The sequence below is a fragment of the Cupressus sempervirens genome, chromosome 1, assembly GCF_028749045.1.
Source record: "Cupressus sempervirens isolate cs-2001-9-10 chromosome 1, ASM2874904v1, whole genome shotgun sequence".
Classification (NCBI taxonomy): domain Eukaryota; kingdom Viridiplantae; phylum Streptophyta; class Pinopsida; order Cupressales; family Cupressaceae; genus Cupressus; species Cupressus sempervirens.
In genome coordinates this window covers 759,530,370-759,554,978 of record NC_143118.1, presented here as the reverse complement: position 1 = coordinate 759,554,978, position 24,609 = coordinate 759,530,370, and the positions used below count along the sequence as shown (strand labels likewise).

General features: G+C 37.7%; 1 protein-coding gene across 9 annotated transcripts in view; it reads right to left on the bottom strand.

Annotated features, from left to right (window-relative positions):
- The window catches only part of LOC149580118 (1,4-dihydroxy-2-naphthoyl-CoA thioesterase 1-like), a 216,101-nt gene that overhangs the window by 65,278 nt on the left and 126,214 nt on the right, over nt 1–24,609 (bottom strand). For 7 of the 9 annotated variants that reach the window (XM_089789350.1, XM_089789327.1, XM_089789332.1 and 4 more), the window contains one exon: nt 15,215–15,399. In XM_089789350.1, coding sequence (XP_089645476.1) covers nt 15,215–15,399 — 185 coding nt within the window. Of the gene's footprint in view, nt 1–15,207; nt 15,400–24,609 lie in introns of all 9 variants that reach the window. The other 2 variants (XM_089789340.1, XM_089789367.1) reach the window with 1 other exon arrangement.

Below are 24,609 nucleotides of genomic sequence, written 5' to 3'. Positions count from 1 at the left end.
TGTCAAAGACGAGAGACTTGGTACAGGTGGGATCTCTACCAAGTAGTGTTACCAAAGATCCCGAAAGAGGCCTTAGGAACATGCTCTTTATATGACAATTGCCTATTCAAGAAGAAATTCTCACTAGAGGGTTAGCTGATTTGAGAAGAGTTTCTTCTAAGGGATTAGGAAGGATTAGAGGGGATGGTATTTATACTATTAGTTCAATATTACTAACATTTTTTTATACATTTTTTTCTATTGTACTGACAATTTTTTTTAGGTTCCAACATTCCATTCCGGATTTAGATAAGGGGACATTATAATGGTATTTGAGCATGATCTTGCCATCCTATAGGGTAGAAAATAAACATGGAATCATCAAATAAGAGATGACTAAAATATTACCATTATATAAGCACAATAGAAAGAACTATAGCAAATAATTGCCATTATAAAATCAATAGAGACTAGAAAAACTATTTATAACTATTCATTGTTATTAATAATGGGATTGAAATAAGATGAACTTATAAAAGAAGCGATCAACATTTATGGAAATCTTAGAGGGAATCATACATCATCAGTATACCTTTTCTATCAAATAAGAGTAATGATAAAGGGAGATCTCAAAGGTAAGTGGTGCTATAAGGTAGATAATATTAATATAAGCAATGCAATTTCCTTGGAATAGATTCATAAATTATAGTTTAGTCACCAAAGAAATGGATTATAAATCAATCAAAAGGGAAAACATAATTATGGTTGGACCATTAAGGATTCAATAGGAAACAATATATCTATATAAGAGAGTCAACACACCAAAATAATATAAAAAGAGACACAATATACATAAAAAGATATTTACTGCAAATTTAAAACATGACAATTAAATATTATTATTTGAAATATACTAGGGAGATCAATTCTCTTTCTCCTAAATGTAAACTAAATCTAAGGGAGAATTCTAAAGTAAATAAAGTAAGGTCTTAATAAAGGGCATCATAACACAATCTTGCCATCATGTAGCATAAAAACACAAACTTTTGGAAGAATGGGAAAACATAAATATAAGTATAATTATCAACAAGAATATATATATTGATAAAAGTGGATAGATTATATAAATAACCTCAATTAAACAATACAATTGTCAACATTTTAAGTTTGTGTGATCATAATTCAAGGGATGTTTTGATATTTCCAATTAGCAAAAATGCCCGAAAGCTTCGAGTATCAATGTATCATCATCATGCATGAAATCAAAATGACATAATGAAAGTAAACACTAGAACTAGAAGTGTAGATGTCCATCTCCATAATAATCAAAAGCAATAATGTATCTGAGTATTTGCATAGTGGAAGGCCAAATATATGGCTGTCCTCTACTAATCTAAGATTCTAGATCTATATCTAAATCAAGATCAGCGCCATTCTCTTCCTTTGAATCACTGTTAGGGGTAGGTAGAGGGTCCTCATCCAATGGAACACCAAGCAACCCCGGAGGTGTGTCATCCTCATCAATCTGTAATGCATCCTCCGGATTAACATCCTAATGTAGTACTGGAGTTTGTCGATACTCAAGACTCTGTCGCTCCTCTAGTCGCAATAAACTGTGAACAGCCACAAGCTTCTCTGATCATCTAGAGGTAAGGTTGTTCCTCTTGATTGATTGGATGAAGCTATATGTAGACCAATTCCTCTCTGTAGCAGAGGAACTCACAACTTGTGAGAGAAGACGGGTGGCAAGAGCTTTCAGCTCAGGTGCATCTCTACCATGCCATGTCCACCATCCAATCAGGTCCCTTTGAGCTAATGTAGCTCTATCAATCCTTGCCTCTGGTCTACCAAATATTGGACCATGAAGATTGGCAAAGTCAAGCCATTGCCCCCGAAATTTTGCAGCATCCTCTGCATTTTACAATTTTGAAAGGGCCTTGAAGAAGCCCTCCTTCACCTACATTCAACAAACAAAAATTTAGAAGTTCGAATTTAGAAAGCTTAGTTTACAAATAAAATCAAGATTTTGAAGACATTAAAATAAAAAAATCAGAAATCTTAAACATAGATTATTAAATTTAAATTACACTCACCTCCTCATCAGCAAATGGAGGCACTCTCTCAGGCCTTGGTGCATGTCATTTCGAATTGATTGCATAGACTGCCATATGAAGTGGGGTGTTCATAGTGTTCCACCTTTTCATCACAATTAGCTTAAGATGCTCCTCATAGAGCTCCGAGTAGGTTCCTTGTTTTTAATAGCTTGCTTGATCTTCCCAAGCATGCTATCAAAGGTCTCATAAATCTCTCCAAGGCTAGGAGAGTCAGTATCAGCATATCTAATGACCTACACAACAGAGTCAATGAAGGAGCAAATGTATATGCAAATGAAAGAAAATTACAAATGAGAAACATTATCAATTTTTAAAAATCAGCAAGTGCCTAAATCAGAAATATTTTTATTAAATCAGCAATAACAATTATGATATCAATTATTTAAGTTTCTTACCTCATTGTGGTCAACCAATTCTCATCCAAGATTCTTCATTTCACAAGTCTTCCATTCGGGGTGCTTGATTCATGCCATCTATTCCACTCTGCATTGACCACCATGGATTGTAAGGCCTCTTGGACCTCAAGCATCCTCTCCAACAAAATGAAGTAGCTAGCATATCTAGTGTCCACGGGCTTGAAGAATTCTTTTTTGGAAAATGTCCTAAATAATGCAAGAGATGTGTGATAATTGCAAATAAACATTTGCACATCTCTAGCCTCAGACACCATAGCCTTTATCCAATCAATTTTTCCAAAGTCTTTCAAGGTGTTACTCAATGCATGTACACAACATGGGGTCCAAAATATTTTTCTATAAGTGCTCTCTACTATTAATCCAACTGATTTACACACCTAGGCTGAATCGGTCACTACTTGCACAACATTTGAAGCCCCTACCTCTTCTATAGCATCCTTCAAAATCTGAAATTGAAAGGATGCATCCTTCCTTTCTCCTAAACAATCAATGGCTCTAAGAAAATAGGCCCCTGTTGTACTAGTGACAATAAGATTAATGAGTGGCCAATGTTTAATATCGGTCCACCCATCCATGATGATAGAACATCCATTAGTCATCCATGTTTGTCTCATATCCTTTGTCAAAATCTTTACTTTTGACTACTCTTTATCAAGGATAGTGGTGTGTAATTTAGTCTTTCCTGGTGGTATAAATGAGGGACCAGCAACATATATATCTTTGCACATTTGTTTATAGAATGAGGAACGAAAAACATGAAATGGTATGCCATAAGCAAAAAGAAATCTGCCAATGGACTGTTCAGCTTTCTCTTTTACTTGTATGTTAAATAAATCAACCACATTGGTATCTCTCTTGGCCTTTCCCTTCCCTTTACTAGTAGTGTTTAGTGGGAGTGAATGAGGGAGTGAATGTGGGTGTGGGTGTGGGTGTGGTAGTTGTTGGACCCCCTGCTTTCAAAGACTCCCCCTCCACATGCAACCTATTGGCCTCAAGTTTTTCTTCAGTTGTAATTTTTTTGCAACCTTTCACACCTTGCCCACCTATCCCAAAATAATGTTTCTTACATATATAGCACTCCCATTCCCTACTAACCCCCAAATTTTTTTCTTATTGTTGTCTACTTTTGTGGCAAATTGTAGGAGAGGTTTCTTAGGGTTGAATGGGCCTCTGGCATATTTTTTTAGGACTTTGGAAGGGCGCTCAAATGGATTAGACATTGGATCTTCCATAGGGACATCTATATTAGGTTGGGCTGAAGAATCACCAATGGCTGCCCTAGATCTTTTTCTTGGTCGTTGTAAATGTAACACTTGAGTTTCTTGAATGGCAACATCCATGCTATCACTACTTCCCTCACTCTCACTGCTGCTCATCTTTTTGCCTTTGGATTTTACAATGTATTATACTACTACAAGTTATGGAAAAGAAAACATTTCAATGTTCCATTCAACATGAAAAAAATGAAAAATGGCAACAAACAACAATAAAGCTTGAATGAAACAAAAAGAAGATAAAAAACATACCTAGACTGAAGAAGAATGAAGGCAAAGCCTAATCTTGCACCACCAAAATGCACTCCTCTCTTGCTGTTGTTTCTCCTCTTCCTCTTCTCAACTAGAAAATAGCTCCAAATGAAAAAAAGACTTCAATCTTTTGTATTTTAAAGCCAAAATAGGGTTTGTGTCTTTTAGCATTCCCCAACATCCATGTGGGGCCCGCACCAATAGGAGAGAAAATTAAAAAATATTTTAAAATCAATTTTTTTGAAGCATCATGTCCGCTGCCACTGTCTGGGAAAAGGGGGACGGGAATAGGGTCCCCGGTACAGAAATTCATACCCCCGTCCCCTAGCAACTTGGAAACAGAGTTTTGGGGACGGTACCCGAAATCACTGATTGCGACACAACATTGGGGACAGGAAAATGAAGTTCCCGCATCCCCATTTCATACCCGGTATGGGTACAAGGGTAAAAACCCAGGGGACGCATCCCCGTGGAGCATAGATTTAATTAGATTTACTAAGGTTACTATTTTAAAGAAAACTGTCTAATGACAAAGCTCATTTGAACGTGGATGATAATTTTAAATCTTGGGCACATAAAACAGGGAACTTGTGTGCCAAAATACCGTTATATTAATGAAAAGATCTTTTCCAAAGCAACAAGGGAGTTCAAATTAATAAACTAGCATAAAGTTGCTTATGGAGAGAAAATAAAATAAGAACAAATAAAGTTTTTCTCTCAACATTGGAAAAGAAGATTATAAAAGGAGGGAAAGAGGAAAGGAGATTCATTCTTGACATTTAATTTTATCAAACTTCTCATGGAAAGATTTGGCTTTCATTTACAGGAATCTAAAGACAGAAGCCCTTGCAGTTTCTTAGTGGTTTAGACAAAAACCTAAATCCAACATTGGTGTGGATTTATCTAGAATTCACCATTGCACTCATTATCAGATTGCTGGAAGTTTCAACTGGAAAACTCTTTGGAGGGTTTGACAAGAACTGAAGATAGTTTCGGTTTTGATAATAGCACAACTATAGCATTCTTTTGGCACAAGGGTTTGCATATTTTAGAAGAGTTGGACAATGGTCAGTTTGGGTTTAAAGGTCAGCACTTTATATCAGATCTTTAGAGAGTATTTGTTGCTATTATCAGTCATTTTGGTCACCATTTGAAATTGAAACAGTCGTACCTTCTTCTGAATAATGGACTTCTATATTTACTTCCAGGTATGTGTGTGTACATTTTGATTTGTAATAATCTTCAAATCTGAGACATTAATCTTCTGTTGTAATTGTATCAGACTTATATTAGGTCTGATCTGATGCTAATGAAGTGTAGTTTAATTGAGAAACCTAATGTATATGTTTTAAGGATTTAGTATTTGCATTTCTGCATGTTTTCATTATTGGGCATTGAAAACAAAACGATAAATCAGACCTTGCATGCAAAGTGTTTGACAAAATGTCAAACATCCAAAATTGAAAAAAAAAGGAACGAAATTACCAAGGGTTCTTACAACCTGAATCATGGCATATTAGAGCACAGCTGGCCCAAAGGTTTTTTCAGGGCCGCAAACCACACAGTTTTTGTACAATGAAAACAAAATGGTTACATAAGCTAATTTCTCTTTCTGTTTCTCTTTCATGCGTCAACCATTCTATTCCACATATTTTTGGTGTTATTGTTACAAAATTAGGCAACTATAAAGTTTCGGTTGTTAGCATTAAAATAATAATGTAATCTTTCTAATGGTCATCTTTAGTGAGTTCAACTTTATAAGTTAGTCTCTATTTTTGTATTCATTTAGTGTTTGTTGCTTTTAGAAATATCATATTATACTTTAATATTTAAGGAGATTTTGTCTCCATTGCTTAATATTGATATATCAAACTATCAAGTTTTGTAAAATCACATCAAAGTGGGCCTGGATCTAAGTCCCTCATGGGAGGTCTAGGGTTACATGGGTTGCATGTTGCTTGCATGTGTCGTTTTTTGCACAAAGTGTTTTCTTGTATAGACACATGATGAAGTTTGGTATTCCTTGGATATTTTACCATGCAAAGTCTAATGTTTTGCCGTATGAAGGTTTTTGTGATGGGTTATTTTGTTTGTCACAACTGCGAACTATTTTCTATATTGCGATGCTTTTGCATGATTTTTTCCTAAAAATCATGGTGGTGGGTTTATCATTTTGTCCCTTAATAAATTGTTTATGGGTTTTTTGTAATGTCTTTGTTTTTGGCCAGTCTATGTGATTGATAGAGTTAGCTCATCATAGCGACCCTCATAAGCTGACAGGGCATTTTGGGGGTCTTAGTTATGGATTTACTATTTTTAGTAAGTCTATTTTTAGTAGTTGCTATTCTTGGCAGTGCAGTGGGTGGCTTGGAATTTGGTCATCACCTGTAGTTAATCAAGTTAAGAATTGCATGAACTCTTATTTATTTATTATTCACTGAGTTGCATTATTATAATAATATTTATATTATTATAATAATGACTTTAAGGGATATTTCTAAAAAGCAAGTTGGAAAGTTTCTAGTGTTGAGTTCTTTTGGAAAACTTCCACGATCTCTAAAGTGGAGTTTTAATGAAACATTGGCCAACGAAAAGCTTATAAATAAGAGCTCATTCATTGGGAAAGACACGCTTGATTATATATTTGATTTTGTGCCTTTGTAGCTTTTCTCCTAGGTTCTTAACTGTATACCCTTGTTAATGTATAAGGGTCTCTGAGTTTCTGAAGTTGATTTGGAGTTACTGCTGATGTATAGTGGCTTCATTGGATAGATCTCCCTACTGTGTTTTTATGTGACTGGGGATTGATTTCTTAATTTTGAGAATTTTGAATGTTGTACAAATTATTGTTGATTTATAATAATTTGCTACTTTACTCATATTGTTTGGCCTATGTCTGTGGAGAAGCTGATATTAGAGTTTGGAAATTGAGACGTTGGCTGAATTGTGGAGATTTTTGCAAGTTTTTAATTTCTAAATTGTGGAGGTTGCATGATCTTGCTAGAAGATTACTTTGGTGGTCAAATTTGTGTTGGAAGTCGGCATTCTGGCAGTTGTAGTGAAGGAAGAGACTGTACAGCAATAGCATTGTATACTACTCCTTATGTTTTGTACTGGAATAGCTGGAGAGGCCGCATCACATCTGTTGGAGCCTACGTTACATAGAGGCAGCCGTATTGAGGTGTAGAAGGAGTCACACCATAGCTGCAGCCCCTTTACACATGCCCAAAAATCTGCACACTTGTTGACGGCAAGGGTATTCACTACTTGCGGTTGGAATTGGCAGTAAAGGGAAGACATTTTGGTGGCACGGCTAGGCATATTTGACTACAATCCAAATTCAAACTGTTATTTGGAAGTTGTACTGAGAATATATGTATGCATTGTTTTTTGTCTCAACTTAATAAATTACCTGCAACTTAGTGCCATTATTAAAACATATATTTCTGATTTATGGTTTTCATATCAAAAGCAAAGAATCTATTTCCAGTTGTAGTCTGAATTTATAACATCATTTCAAACTTCTTGTAAATGTTATCACTTATCAACCTAGGAAAATTCAAAATAAATTGGAGAACAATTAAATATTGCAAATAAGAGTTTGTGCATCATTTATCAAATTGGGAGCCCACTAGGGGTTTTTACAGTGGTATTAGAGCGGTTTCCTGCCAGCCTACAGGAATTGGGCTCAATTTTTATTTTGTTCGGTGCCGACTTTAAAGATTTTCAGATCTGATGACTAGAGTGACCAACACTTAAATTTCTCCAGCTATGGATAGACATAGGACTAACAGTTCTAGAAATCAATTGAGTAATGAGGAAGTAGTGTAAAAATGAATGCTTTGCAAGAGTGTATGGAGAAACTTAAGCTTCATCAACAGAGGTTGGCGAAGAGCTTGTTGGATCCAGCGACAATTGAGAGGGCAGCAAGGTATATGATTTTTGCCTTTAGAAGGCCGACATCAAGGTTGCAAGGAAGGAAGCTTGAGTTTTCCCGACAAGTGTCCATGATAATAATGTACCAAGGTCACCGGTAGATGGGGAGACTTCAAGGTCTCCGGTACTAGTACTGGTACCGGTACAACAATTTTTCAAATAGGAGACGGGGGTACTTGGAGACGGCAATTTTTAAAAAAATAAAATTTTTAATAGTTTAAAGAGTCTAATACTAAAAGTAAATACAAGATTTAAAAATAGTAATACTGTAAGGCTAAAGTAAATAATAATAGTAATGTCACATTAAAAATTAAAATAGACTCGTAGAGTCAAAGATTTCAAAACTCACATGATCACAATATTGTATCTCATAGACGTATTTGTTTTTCGAATATTGCATATGATCACCATCATATCAGATTGATAATCGCTGAGATTATCATTACATATTCAAATTTTAAATTCAAAAAAGTATAGTTTGATGTTGAATTGCCGATATGCAAACAAAAATGAACACTCTGTACAATAAACAAAAAACAGAAATATATCTAGTATTAGTATGTCGATGGTACTATCATCTACTCCACAAGGTTGTGATCATCCATCTCAAGGTCTTTAGCTATCATGCTCTCCAAAAAATCATCTCTCCAAAAATATTTTAAATGATTTAATCATTTAAATTGTTGAATAAAAATAATTTTTTTAAAGTGTTTCTAATGTTTTTAAAGTTATTAATTTATTAAATAAAATATATTAAATGATTTAATCATTTAAATTGTCGGTGGTCTTAATTTTTGTATTAAAAACATTCAAATGAGGGCTAAAATATATAAAATTATTTAATATTATATTTTACATTTATATTTTACCAAGAGACTTCAGGGAGACTTCACTTTTTGGATTAGGAGACGGGGAGACTTCAAGAGACTTCGTCATGAAGTCTCCAACCTTTTTTGAGGTCTTCGGAGACGCAAAAAGCCTTCAAGATGCGTCTCGGTCTCCGAGACGTGACTTTTAGGGGGGAGACGGGTCTCCTGGTAACCATGTAATGTACCTATATTCAATACAACACCTACAAGTCCTATCCGCAGTGTTGATGATGGACTGGTTTCACAGGGACATGTGGATGTGCCCGTGAAGGATAGCAACACTGAGCTTCAGCAGGTTGAGGCTCCCAAAGTAGTTGCTATGGTTAGTACAGGAGGCAATTGCTTCCTTAGGTGGGACTGAGGCACATATGGAGTCACCCAACTATGATATTGGTAATATAGGTGTTGCAACAAAGTCGGGAGATGTGGATGTAGATGGTATGGACACATTTGATAATACTATGAGTTGTACTGGGTATGATATCCTTTATCAAATACTAGGTGATGACTCTGAGGAGGTTTTTGATGAGTCCCAAGATCGATGTTTACATGATCTTACGATTGAGGTGAAAGCTGAGACTTGTGAGGAGATTGATTTTGTGAGGGTTTCCATTTCTTCAAATGAGGAGTTATGCGAGGATGATAGCACATGTATGAGTGATCTTGTGGTGGGTAGTTCTAATTCAACTTCCTATCACAATGTTGTTAGTCAGATAAAGAGATTGCATAGGAGTCGAGGGTTACAAAGACATCATGTGACCAGTTAGCTGAGGGTTAGTGATAGTGACATTTCTTTAGCCCTTGGGCATCATGATGTTGTCCATCAGATGCTAGCTACATCTGGTTGGGGTGGTCTTATGTCTAACGAGCACGATGATATTACTCTTTCTCTAGCAGAGGTTTATGCACTTCGGGAGGCTGTCAAAATCTTGAAGTATAATTACTCGCAACTAGTAGCTGATCGGGATTACCTTCTGGAGTGGGGTAGCACCTGTCATGAGACATTGTTAGAGAAAGAGGAAGGTGGTGGAGCTCATCCAAGAGCTTGAGGTGACTATGGACTCTCTTCAGTATACTCAATTGGCTCTTCAAGAGTCACAGTCACGATTAGATGAGGTGATTGTTGAGTTGGAGCATGTTAGGACCACATCGACCCCAGATCCAGTTCAGTTGTATATTGTGTTTGGTGGTGAGTTTGCTTCTACAGTTAGGGATGATGGACGTGATGATGGGGTTGACACATTCGTCCAGGATACGGGTGCAATAGGTACGGATGAGATGAGAGTATTAGGGGAGTTGGGATCTCATGCTGATTAGCTTCCTTCTGTTGGAAGCGAATCTATTTCTTCATCTCATACAATTGGAAGTGCCACATTTTCAGAGGTATCAGCTGTGGGTTGCGGGGTAGCAAGTGGATGCTTCCACATATAATTTCTACTGCATAGAGTCCTTCATGGAGTATCTATTGGAGAGTTCAGATGTGAGGGAGGATTCATACAAAGTGTCTGAGGGTACTCTCATCTGAGGCTCTCATGCTATTCAAAGGTTGGTGGGAAAGATTGTAGAGACTCTATCTGCTATGCTTCCCCATAGGGATTTTGAGGTTGGGTTTGCTAAGAAGGTTACCCAGGATCCTAGCCGACCAATAGTTTGAAGTCAGAGATTGGAGCCATCTTCTGATTCCCAATTTGATGATGATGAGCCCTTGATAGAGATTGGGAGTTTTTATCGGCATTACACTATGAGGAGTGCTCATCGTTTTTCTTTTGACCCACAGGTAGAGGACTTGGTTTCACGTTGGTGTGGGTTGGCTCCAGTTTCATACCATCCATTATGGGATGGGTTAGCAGCATCATTTGCAGATGGGATTGACAGTTGCTTGTAGTATCTACACACCCCAGACATTTTGGCAAAGGTTGGAGTTGGTGTTCGTGATTCACGTACCCGTGGTTCTTACCATCTCTAAAATGCAGTTGAGTGTGATTATCAATTTGATGAGAACTCAGCTATGGACAAAGTTGGTATTTCAGCCACGTTGAGTTCCGATGAGTTGTTGCCTTTATCAGCACCTAGGGTCAATTTTCAGATGATTCTGATGTTGATGTTTGTTATTTACATGTTAGTGCTACAGGAGTTGCTTGTAAACAGCACGGTTGGTACACAGTTCTACCTTTGGGATCCAAGTGGATTGTGTGTTCATTTTGCTCCGGGATTGCTTGGGGACAAGCAATCTTAGGAAGGGAGGAGTATAATGTCCCCGTTTTTGGCTAGTCTGTGTGGTTGATAGAGTTAGCTCATCATAGCGACCCTCGTAAGCTGACATGGTGTTTTGAGGGTCTCAATTACATATTTACTATTTTTAGTAGTTGCTATTCTTGGCAGTGCAATGGGTGGCTTGGCAGTTGGTTGTCACCTGTAGTTAATCAGGTTAAGAATTGCATGAACTCTTATTTATTTATTATTCATTGAGTTGCATTATTATAATAATATTTATATTATTATAATTATGACTTTAAGAGGTATTTCTAAAAAGCAAGTTGGAAAGTTTCTAGTGTTGAGTTCTTTTGGAAAACTTCCACGATTTCTGAAGTGGATTTTAAGGAAACTTTGGACAATGAAAAGCTTATAAATAAGAGCTCATTCATAGGGAAAGACACGCTTGATTATATATTTGATTTTGTGCCTTTGTGGCTTTTCTCCTAGGTTCTTAACTATATGCCCTTGCTAATGTATAAGGGTCTCTGAGTTTCTGAAGTTGGCTTGGAGTTACTGCCGATGTATAGTGGCTTCATTGGATAGATCTCCCTACTGTGTTTTTATGTGACTGGGGATTGGTTTCTTAATTCTGAGAATTTTGAATGTTATGCAAATTATTGTTGATTTATAATAATTTGCTACTTTACTCCTATTGTTTTTACTGTGTCTGCAGTGAAGCTGATATTGGAGTTTAGAAATTGAGACGTTGGCTGAGTTGTGGAGATTTTTGCAAGTATTTAATTTCTGAATTGTGGACGCTGTTAACCTTGCTGGAAGGTTATACTTTGGTGGTCGAATTTGTGTTGGAAGTCAGCACACTAGCAGCCGTATTGAAGGAAGAGACTGTACGGAAATAGCATTGTATACTACTCCTTACGTTTTGTACTAGAACAATTGGGGAGGTCACATCACATCTGCTGGAGCCTACGTTACATAGAGTCAGCCATATTGAGGTGTAGAAGGAGTCGCACCACAGCTGCGGCCCCCTTTACACGAGCCCAAAAATCTGCACGCTTGTTGACGGCAAGGGTATTCACTACTTGCAATTGGAATTGGCAGTAAAGGGAAGCATTTTGGTGGCACGGCTAGGCATATTTGACTACAATCCAGGTTCAAACTGTTATTTGGAAATTGTACTAAGAATATATGTATACATTGTTCTCTGTCTCAACTTAATAAATTACCTGCAACTTGGTGCCATTATTAAAACATATATTTCTGATTTGTGGTTTTCATATCAAAAGAAAAGAATCTCTTTCCAGTTATATTCTGAATTTATAACATCATTTCAAACTTCTTGTAATTGTTATCACTTATCAACTTGGGAAAATTCAAAATAAATTGGAGAATGATTAAATATTGCAAATAAGAATTTGTGCATCATTTATCAAATTGGGAACCCGCTAGGGGTTTTTACATTTTTAATAATTTTTTCTCCTTTTTTCTTTGGATAGGTTTTCATAAAACTTTCCTTAAATGCTTTTAGGAGGGTTTTATATTTTTTATCCATAAAAAACTTATTGTGGGTTTTGTGCAATTCTTTGCCTCAAAAATTGTTTTGCAATAGACTTTTACTATTTTTCCTCAAAACAATGTTTTGTATTCTTATGTGTCTTGGATCTTGTGCTGGATTTTGATTGATATGTCTCCTAAAAAAATCATGTTTTTCTTTTTTAATTTTATCCTCAAAAGTTGTTTCTGGGTTTTTCAAAATTTTCCAAAAAAAAATTAGAGATTTTTTGTCCATTTTTTCCACAAAAAACTGTGGTCTCTTGCAGCCATTCTAGAGTGTACCCAGAGTTGCCAATGCAAATATTTGCCGATTTTTCTATAAAATCATTTTTTCAGGTTTTTCTTGGTTTCAGCAGCTAATCTCAGAGGGGCAGCTTTGTTACCTAACATCAATCAAGTTGGACAGATACTGGTTATCTTGGTCATTTCCAAAAATTCTAAATGATTCAAGGAGGGTCTCAGTAGTAGGCTCCTGTTGCAAAGTGTTAATATAAGAAGGGGGCAGCCTTCTATGCATTCATGACCAAAACACTTGCCAATTGTCTTCTATAGGGTAGTTTCTATGATGATCATTAAGAGAGAGTATTAAAATAATAATAATAATAATACAATGTTTCTAATGGTCATCTTTAGTGAGCTTTCATTCACTAGTTAGCTTCTATTTTTCTATTCAATAAACAATTGTTTTGTTTAGAAACATTGCCTTTTACTTTTCTATTTAAGGAGAACTTGTCTCCATTGTTTAATAATGTATCGAACTATTAAGTTTTATAACATTAGAAACACATAATCTATTGAAAGTTCAACAATGGTGCTAAAAACCTTCATTCTAAATAGAGAGATCATACACTACAGATTCTACATGATCAATGAAAACACTAAGTAGCCATGTTTGACAAAAAAATTTTAACAAAGGGTCAAAATGCAACTTCAATGGGTTCAATTTCTACAAAGCATTGGGCAAAGGCCCGCTTTCTAGGTATTGTTTTCTCCAAGTAATATGTGAGTTTAACTTTTTTTTCCCAATCCCATCAACCCACAAAAGTTGTTATGCTCACAACAAACAAAAATCTCAAAATAATCCTGTCTAGAATGAAATTGAGGAAAAAAATGACTATAAATGAAAGACGGAAAACATGTACCAGAAAACAATCGTCTAGAAAAAGTCACTACTGGAAGATTGATTTTCAAGAAAAATAGGATTGAAAATTTTGGATATGCGACCATCAACAAGTTGAAGAAAAAATTGTGGAAGCTCATGGGGTGAACTCTTACAAAGATGGGTCAAAGTTTGAGCTTCTATTTTGTAACTAGTGGCTTTTGGTTAATAGCAACTTTTACTGTTCTATTAGGTTTCTTGGAAAATTAAAGAAACTCAACTTATCTCTAAAATTAAATAGGGATGACTACAAAGTGATGCAGTAGCATCTTGCATCACAAAAATAAACGAGGGCGTGATAATAAAAAATAAATAAAAAATTGTGGAGAGAGAGTGACCAAAGTTATAGGAAAAATAATAAAAAATAGAAAAGGGAAAAACGGAGAAAAATATATTTCTTTTACCAAGATGCATGGGTGGCATAAAAAGAAAAATAAGAAGAATAGTTTTCATTGCATTTATTGAGGTGTGTAGGTCGCATCTTAGAAGTTTGTGGAAAGTTCCTTAAATAATGTATTTAATATTTATTGTGATCCACTAAGGCAATGAAATTTTCTAATTGGACCACATGGTGGTGCTTTGTTGTCATTAAGTGGGAATTTAATAATTGTTGTAAGGTAGTTGCATTTACCTTTTATCCCACATTGGTTGTGTCTGTAATATCTTGTGTGGTAAGAGCCTATATAAGCAAGGCATATGAGCATTTGTAATCAAGCTCTCATAGTGTAATCTCTTGTAAGCAAGCTTGGAGGTGAAAGATCTTAGTGTGTAAGATCTTGAGAGGAAGTCTCTTCTTGGTGAAGCTCTTCTTTGTGGAAGTTCTCTTGGTGGAAGCTCTTGGTGAAGCTCTTGGTTTGAAGACTCTTCTTGTGATAGCTTTCTTTTTGGAAGGTCTCTTATATTACAAGAATTTGAAGTTTTCTCATTTGGAGAATATTGAAAGGCTTTTCAAGTATAATAAAAGCATGCTTTGTAAAGCATTTTGTCCTCTCTTTGTCTCCATATTGTTGTGATTTTGAGTTGATAGGGGTGGTGTTGCCCTTCATCGCAAAGGTTTCAAAGCATTGCTGATTTTGATAGAAACTGACAAATTACTTCCTTTTTACAACATGAGGAGAAGCTCCTGTAATCAAATGTGAAGTCAGACAGGGATATGCAAAGATTTGGATTTAAAGATTGAAAAGGAAGATGTATAAAGGGCTAAGTGATAATGGGCAAAGAAGAAAAGAGTCCAAGGGAAAATTATTCAGATCTCAGATGCGTGAAAAAAAAAAAGAACAAAAGAGAGTGCCCAGGTGGAGATAAACTCAACCATGAAATTGAATTAGGCAGGCCTTCCATGGTATGCAAACTATATAGATTTTGACTTGTGGTATCAAAAAGACATGAATAATTATGAGTGAGAAACAATCAAGGAGTAAAAACCATAAGACAACATACATGTAACCTGTGCCCAATATGAACTGGAGTAGCTTTTGCCTCAATCTCCAAACCAACAGGAGCAGGCTGAAGATGACTGGTACTAAGATCCACTCCTGCAACTGGCTGGAATCCAGAGGCCACAAACGCACCAAGACTTCCAAGACTCTCAGCAATGAAGGCAGATATACCTCCATGCAGCACTCCTTGTGCCTGTCAGAAGCACAGTGGTACAAATTTGAAGAACCAAACATAAAGGCAGATTTCACAACTGCTGTTCATCAACATGTGACTCTATTACTAGAAAAAGTCTTTGCATAAATGGTACATAATATGAGCACACAACTAGAAATTTAATAATCAAGCAATCATTCATGATAGAATATAAATCTCAATAAATGGAAAGTTACATGTTTCCCATAACTTTATAGTCCTGTTCTCATTTATATTAATGTGCCAAACACACATAATCATTTGTAATGACATGCATATCTTGTAAAATATATAGGACCTCAAAGATGGAAGTAAAGGGTAATAAATTGGAGAGATTCCATACAGGCTTTGTTCCTAGCTCCTTACTCAGTTGTCTCCAAGTATTGTGAACTCTTTACAATGTATAAAATTTAATTCTCTACTGAGTTCCAAGCTTTGTCAAACACACAACTCAAGCAAATGTCAAAATAAGAATCAAACACATAACTCCTACATTTGACCTTAGAAAAAAACTGGCTTGCTATTTTAATTTTTAACTTTAAAATACTTGTCCAAAAGGAAAAACAAAACAAGAGATACACAACATATGAAATGTATCAAGTTAAAGTCTCTATTGATCGACATCATCCTCACAAAGTGCATATAAACTAATGCAGACAACAAATGCCCGAAATATTTCGTACACAAACACACACCTTAAAAATGGTTTAAAACCATGGCAAAAAGTTCAAAAATGTTGCTCTAATGATGTCCACCAATACGGCATAGATACATGTCTATAAACACTCCCATCCATTTAACACAATGAAAACAAGAATAAAAAGAGGTTGGTCACTCATACCCACACAAAGAAAAAGGGCACGATGGCACTAAGTCCTGATAGATTTTTTCCAGAAAAAATGAAATGCAGATATGAAAACTTATTCAGTTATTCAAATCCATCAGAATTTATATTATATCTCTATTTGGATTTCAGAATCACTAACAATCACCTTCAATCTGTTTGATGGGCTCTTTTCCTATATATCATCTAAGAAAAGAAAAGATTATGACAGCAATATATAGGACATATCTTATTGATTCATAAAATACAACTAGTCATCACATACAAATCTTCTGAAGGATTTAACAAACTGAAACTTCGAAGCAAGAAGATAACAGTGAATTAAAGGTAAAATGAGTGGTATAGATCTACACCAGATTTTATTTAGACGACAAGATCTAGAAGCTCTAAAATGCAAATCAACACACTTGAAACAATTTGAGAGGAAAAACTGGACCGATAACTCTTTTTTGAATTTTCTGTAGCTTCATACATTCAACATATACTTCAGGTAAAACAAAGAAAAAAAACCTGGTGGCACCTATTTGCATTCACTGTGCATTAAAGACTAAAATTCAGTATAGACAAATATACAACTTTCCTTTCTTGTTATGATTCAGCAAGCAGTTGTAAATCCCTGCCCGAATGTCTTCTTTTCTTTCCTTCATGAGAAAACTACACAGCCAATAACCACAAGCCATGATTTATTTCACCTCATATAATATCCTGCACCGGATATTAACTAAACTTTCCGTTCAGCCATATATTCAATACATTGCAGATCTTTTCTGGCATAATCGTAACCAGTAGTAATCCCAATAGATAGTTAATCAAATTCTTCTTAAATATAATATCCAACTCAACCTAGACAGATATAATATGATGTAACAATAAAACTAGCAGATTCTCCACAAGAAATTTACCGTCTTTCCAAGACACTATTCAGGATTTGAACATATGATAGAACGTCACAAATCAGTAATATAAAGCCAGTTATGTAAACCATAGGAAATAATCCAACTGGTAGATATTTGGTTGTTTCCTCAAACTGGTATTCAGCACTTGAATACAGGCAGATATATTACAAAACACAATAGAAAATCAGAAGATTTACCATAAGATATTAACCCGTTCTTCTCATAATAGTGTTCAAGATCCAAGCATATAAAATGCATTACGAAACCAGAAATATAAAGATCAGCAAACTCTTATACAACTCTTTAGAACACGTTATTGCATTATACAACAGCAATACAATAACCGACTTCCAATATCCAATCCTAAATATAGCTTAACAGTCAGATTTGACAAACTTAAGGAAAGAACCTGGTAAGCACATGTGAAACACCTGAAGTGATGTCTCCCCGGACAATGGGTTTGCGCCATTGTCTACCGGCACAAGGGGCTACGTCCTCGTACTAGCTAAAAGCTGAAGCTTTCCAAACACTTTCGCAAGAGAGAACTGAAATCTGAAATAATAAATCAAGCATGACCAACAATGTGCCTCTTCCCCTTTTCATACACAAACTAAGACTCTTCAACTCCCCTCTGGCCTTTGTCCTATTCCCTTGTGACTCTTCAACTTCTCTTTGATAATTCGTCTTATTCCTCCTTGACCCTTTGTCCTTTTTATAACATTAAATTGACTTTTTAATATTTTGAATCTATGATTCAAAGTCAATTTTAATATTATATAAAATAAGACTTCAATATTTCTAATGTCCCAAAAAGAGGCATTACACCTTGTACCTTCTTCAATTTCTCTATTGTTCTCTTCAAGTTCAACCTTTGATTTTATCCCTTCTCGATGAATATTTTGTTCCTCCATTATTTCATTTTCCACCTTAAATTTTTCAGCTCACCACTCACTCTTTTCCAGCAAAAACCCTACATTAACTCTACTAAAAATCAGTTCTTTTACCCTCATGAGTTTCTCCACATGGCCAACAAAGAAACAACAAACAATATCCAAAATGATTTCAATGATCAAGAAATTAGAAGATGGCGGTATCATGTGTCATCGGTAGAAACTGTGTCAGCCGACTTGATTGTCGTCGGTATTTTTGTATTCTGTAGCCGACGTCGTCGGTAAAGATTTTGTAGCTGACGAGTAAATAGTTTGTAGCGGACATAATGTTTGTGGCCGACGGACTCCTTCGGGAAGGTTCAGCGGATAGTATTTATACCCCGTCTAGGATCATTGTAAATCATCTTATCTTATGAAGCATAATGTAATGTTCTAGCATATGCGAATAATCTAAGGAGTTCTGTTGTTCGTGTTTATTATCTGTGTGCATTTCTTAATTAACCTATGCGGTAAACATTTGGCGTCGTTGCCCTATGAACCTGGAAGGTGGGAGGAATGAAGATTAATGCCAAATCAGCCTAACAAGGATCGAAATAAGGTCAAGGGAAAAGATGGAATCCGTACTGTGCAAGAAAATTTAATTCTGGCACAGCAAACCGAACGCCGACGGAGATTTCAAAAGATTGCCGACAAATACCGGAGCACGGAAGAATTATTGGAGGAAACGCGGCAACGAGTGGAATTGGTGGAAGAAGCACAGGAGGAGTTTTTGAATTTGTGTTCGCCAAGGGAAGAGAATCCAAACGGAAAAGCATCGATTGGCACGGCTCGGAGTGCCGACGGACCAAGAGCGTGGAGTGAACTCTTCGTCCGGGATACACTTCGACGGGAGACAACTTCAGAAGACCTTTCTTCACCAAGGTTCGCAGCTGTTGAGTCCGCCGATGTGGGAGTGCAGACCGCCGGTGTGGGAGTGCAGTCCGCCGGTGTGGGAGAACAATCCGCCGGTGTGGGAGTGCAAACCGCCGGTGTGGGAGAACAGTTCGCCGGTGTGGGAGAACAATCCGCCAGTGCGGGAGTGCAGACCGCCACAGCGTGCAAAGCCATGGGGTGGGGGTGAATAATGTCAGTGTTGCAAGACCGAGCAGCGCCTGTTTACAAAAACCAATTGTGATGGTGGGACCAAAAGAAAAACTACTGAAGTTTGATGGCGATGGCACGGCCGATCCCATTCGACATTGCAAAACATGTGAAATGATCTGGAAGGCAAATGGGATAACTGATGAAGACGACTGGATGAGGCAATTTTCGGCCACCCTACGGGGCATGGCAATTGACTGGTTTACTAGTACAGATCCGCAGAAGCTGGACAGTTGGAATAACATCAAAAAGGAGTTTCTGGCCGAATTTCAACTGTTGCGTGACGATAATGAAATTGTCGCAAAGATCTTCAATACTAAGCAGGGGAAGAACGAAAACGTCCGCATTTATGCTAGGAAATTAAAAGATTTGATAAATAAAATGGAAAGTAAGCCAGCACACAGACTTCAGAAAAGATGGTTTGTGAAAGGCCTACGCTCGAAGTTGTGAAAGAAAATGAAATTTGTGTTGCCGTCATCAGACAAAGAAGCTTATAATAGAGCATTGGACCTCGAAAGCGAGCAAAAGACGAAGAAGAAGACTAGCTCCTCTGATTCTGACGACGACAAGCCTTCCAGAGAAGATAGCAGCGACGATGAAGGCAGTGCAAGAAGGTCTGCGCCTTACAAAAGGACATGATCTGCATGATGGAGTTTAAAAACATGCAAAAGGAGCCAAAAGGCAGTGAGCTGTGGTGCATGGAGTGTAAGACCGACGGTCACACTAAAGGATCTTGTCCAAAGAACCAATTCTGCGACATTTGTCAGATCATGGGCCATTTGACAAAGGAATGCCCCTTTAACATGAAAACTAGAGGATCTCCGCAGGTGCTTACACAGGGAGCTTCCACGTCAGGATGGAACGGAAATGCAAACACTGATGGTGCCACTTCGGGTGGTACAAGAATAATAGCAGAGGGCAAAATAACAACAATGCGAACAATAACAATAATAATGGGAGCCGAAGTCGAACCCAGTATGATGCAAACGGACGGCCGATCGTTCAATGTTGAGCATGTAATTTGTGGGGTCATTTTGCGCAGGATTGTACAATGGTAAACACACCTAAATTATTATGCAGATGGTGTGGACCCGGCGACCATGAAGACGCCAATTGCCCAAAGTCTGGAGTAAACTTGATCACTGTCGGCACGGATAAAGAGGAGGTTCTGGAATTACACGAAGGCAAGTGAAGGTGTACTTGAATTCGGCGGAAGAAAAGAGAAAATTGGGGGAAGCGCGGGCGGAAATTGAAAAGGCATCATCGGTGGAGACATCTCAGTTGAAGGACATCACCGACACCTTGGCAAGGAACTTCGTGGAACAAAACATCGTACAGTAGATCTTACAAATGGAGGTACCGATCAAGATAAGTGACCTTCTTCTCACAATGCCCCAGTTACGGATGGCCATTCTGAATTATACACCATTTCCAAAAGCAACGGAGGACACAAGAAGGGACAGTCGTGGAACAACGGCAACAAACCCAATGTTGCTAGCCCTCACATCCGGACGGCACCCGGCAGTTGTCGAGATGGGGATCCTCGGACATGTTCTCACAGACACAATAGTCGACGGAGGGTCTAGCGTAAATGTCTTACCGGAGGAGACCTGGAAGAAGTTGGGAAAGCTGACGTTGTGGCCACCTACATTCCAGTTGCTCACGGCAAACCAGCACGGGATCAAACCGTTGGGAACCTTAAGGGTGCAACCGGTAACTATTGGAACACAGCCATTTTTATTGGACTTCATGGTCATTCCATTGAAAAGAAAAGGATATGATGCTATTCTGGGACGTAATTAGTTGGTACAAGAAAAAGTAAAACATGATTGGAAACGAAATACCCTATCAATCGAGCGCGGAGGCAAAAGATTCATAATTGACCTGTACACAAATGGTAGGTGAGGAGGTAGCATCATCAGATTTAGAAGGTGAAGGCGAAATTGACGACGAAAGAAAGAGGAGAATGGAACCAGATGAAGGAGTATTGACACTAGAAGGAGGATCGAATGACGACGACTTAGATTCAGTGAATGGCCTTCTCCACTGGCAGATAGAAGACTACGAATTGTTTCCGAGTTGTAATATGTTAAGGGTCGATGAAGGTGACAAAACAGAGAAAAATGAACGTCTGAAAGAATACAGAAAGTGAAAGAAGGAAAGGCAGTTACGGCTGAAGTTGAGGAGAAGAACATATAGTCCAAACCCAGAAAAAAGAAAATTTCCACCGTCCGTTACACGGTGAACAGACCACACAGGAAGAAAAGAATGCATCGCACCATAAAATTACTTGAAGGGTGCCGACAGCAAGGAAATAAGCTAGATGCGCGACGACCGCAGGCACAATGGGTGACGAAGGTGACACAAAACAGACAAGGCGTGGCATGACAAACTCAACAAGTTTCAGCCGGGACAGTTGGTACTCAAGTACGACGATCGGAATGAAATCAAACAAGAAAGGTTTAATGCAAGATGGGTTGGACCATATCAGATCCGAGAGGTTGGCGACAATCAAGTGATAAAGTTGAGGACGTTGGACGGGCAAGAGGTACCTCATGCAGTTAACGGATCCTACCGTGCCAAGAAGATGCCGTCGCCGTCACCGTCATAGAATGATTAGATGATTCCCTCGTCGTTGTCGTTGCACAATAGCAACGCCTCGAGGCAAAATTAAAGTGCTGCAATTTTTTAATTGTTAAAACAAAACAAAAAAAAAGTGTGGTTGTGTGTGCTAGGAGCACCTGTCCACGGAAGGTTGCTCCGCGGGCATCTGTCCTTGGGCAACTGATCGTGAGCACTTGTCCGTGACCAAGTTGTCCGCGGGCACCTGTCCGCAGAAGGTTGCTCCATGGGCATCTATCCGTGGGCACCTGTCCGCGGCCACTTGTCCACAGGCAAGCTGTTCGCGAAAGGTTGCTCTGCGAGCATCTGTCTGTGGGCACCTATCCGCAGGAGACATTACTGGCGGTCGTGGGCTCAATCTCCTCCGTAGACTTCTTCATCGGTTACCTGTAGAAGTTTTTTTCCCCAGCGGACAGATTATTTTGGCAGCCAAACTTTGGTTTTAATACCACGTTTTTGCCCTTTTTTCAACCGCAGCATCCATTTGTGTGATTTAAGCTCATGGAAGGGAGTTTTGATCTTCCAAATATGGTGTGTTCAATGGAATAAATCTAGATCATGGTGTGACATTGGTGGGTTATTGGTCAGCTTCCCATGTTGAAGATGTGCCCTGCGGCTAGCTTTCTCTCTCCCGTGGATGGTTTTTTTTAACGAGTTTTGGAGGTGTTTGTGAGTTCGACGGGTTTCGGCACTTTCACCCTGAAGGACAAATTCAACATGGAGGAGTTAATATCAGTTTCATTGTTGAAAGGTACTCAGCAGGATAGGAAAGAGACAGCAACGAGTGAGCAAAGGAAGGAGCTAAAAAAAAAAAAAAGACAACGACAGATTCAAATTGTTCGGAATGAGTAGCAGATGATGTCAAAGGAAAGGGGGAGCATCAATGGTTGCCAAAAAGAGTACCAAATCAGAAGAAAATGACAGAAATAGTGTGTTCCATGCAGTTTTGTGTGAGTTTCGGAGTGCTAATTTGGTCTTGACCCCCAGTCGTTACAGATATCAGTCGTGAAGTGTGACTAGTCGAGAAGACTTGAAGCTGCTACAGGCATGGAGTGTCTGTGTACCAAAGGCACTGGGAGTAGGTGTTGGCCAAGACGCTGTCTTGGTGGATGCGTAGAGAGCTCGGGAGGAGCTGATCATCCAGTTGGAAGTAGTGTAGCGACACTTGGCTCAGGGTACCGAAGAGTTGAAAACAGAAAAAGTAGCATAGGTGGCTATCAAGGTCAGCTTCATTAAGGAGGCAGTATTGTGTTAGTAGAGGCTACAGGCACGAGACGAAGGTGAAAGTGATGTGTCAAAAGCAGGCTTATCTTTGTTGTAATCAGTCCGTTAATATATTTTGTCTCAAATATTTTGTAATTGTCGTCCGAAGACAATTTTTTCTTTTGGGGGGGATGATGTCGTCGGTAGAAACTGTGTCAGCCGACTTGATTGTTGTCGGTGTTTTTGTATTCAGTAGTCGACGTCGTCGGTAAAGATTTTGTAGCTGACGGGTAAATAGTTTGTAGCGGACATAATGTTTGTGGCCGACAGACTCCTTCGGGAAGGTTCGGCGAATAGTATTTATACCTCGTCTGGGATCATTGTAAATCATCTTATCTTATGAAGCATAATGTAATGTTCTGGCATATGCGAATAATCTAAAGAGTTCTGTTGTTCGTGTTTATTATCTGTATGCATTTCTTAATTAACCTATGCGGTAAACATAATGGATCCAGAGGGTTTGATCAAGAAACCATATTTTTGTTCATCAAGTCCCGAGCCTAGTGGATCAAAATGAGTTCTCAGGAATCATGACCTGGGTAAATGGCAAGTCCTAAAGACTCACCAACTTTTCCAAATTCACCCAACACAACTAGTCCCACAGACCAAACTAAGCCACTCTTGGGGAAAAATCTACGAAAGATAATTAAAAGATGTGAAGTGCTAATCTAACTTTTCAATACTTAAAAAAGAATTACAACCTTTCAATGCATGTTTGGTGTATGACATGCACATCTAGCATTTACGAAAATTTCATGAAAATGGTGGGCACTATAGAGATCCATGTGGTTTTCAGGGTCTTCATTTGGGTTTTGTGACGAGGGCTCATCTCATCAACCCCACCTTTTAATGTGATAGGGAATATGTCAGGAGCAAAGTAACAAGAATCGGAATCGGATCGAAATCAGCAAGGCCGAATCGGATCGTGAATAGGCCATGAATCGGCTATGAATTGGCAAATTTTTAAAAACCCTTTAAATTTAGAGATTTTAACAATTTAAAACTTATTTCATGCACCTTTTATTGAATATAACTTAAACACACTATAACATCATCAAATAGAAATTAAAACTTAACATACATAAACATGGAACATAAATGATAAATCCATCACATACGTAACTATGTTACATGTAAAATGTAAATTGTAGGCTAGCTGAAATAAATAGAAATCCTATGATCATAAATTCATAATGATTCAAATCATAGAATGTATGTAAGATGAAGATCCATAAGACATCAAATCATAAATGTATGTAAGAATCTAAGATGAGGATCCATGAAACGTATGTCTATCAGTATCAATATCTGTAAACAAAATGAAAAACCAAGGCTCCAGCTCAAGCTTCATCATCATCCTCAAGCTCGATCGCAACCTCAGCCTCAGCCTCTGAGTATCCAGTTTGCCTACTAGAAAGTGTTGAAGATGGTAGCTGTGATAGAGATCTTTATCTTTGGAAATATGAACTTTATTATCGTTATTGTTACGTTCAGCTGAAATAGACACTTAAGTTTTAATTTGTTATATTAAATGTAAATGACGTGTCATTCTCAT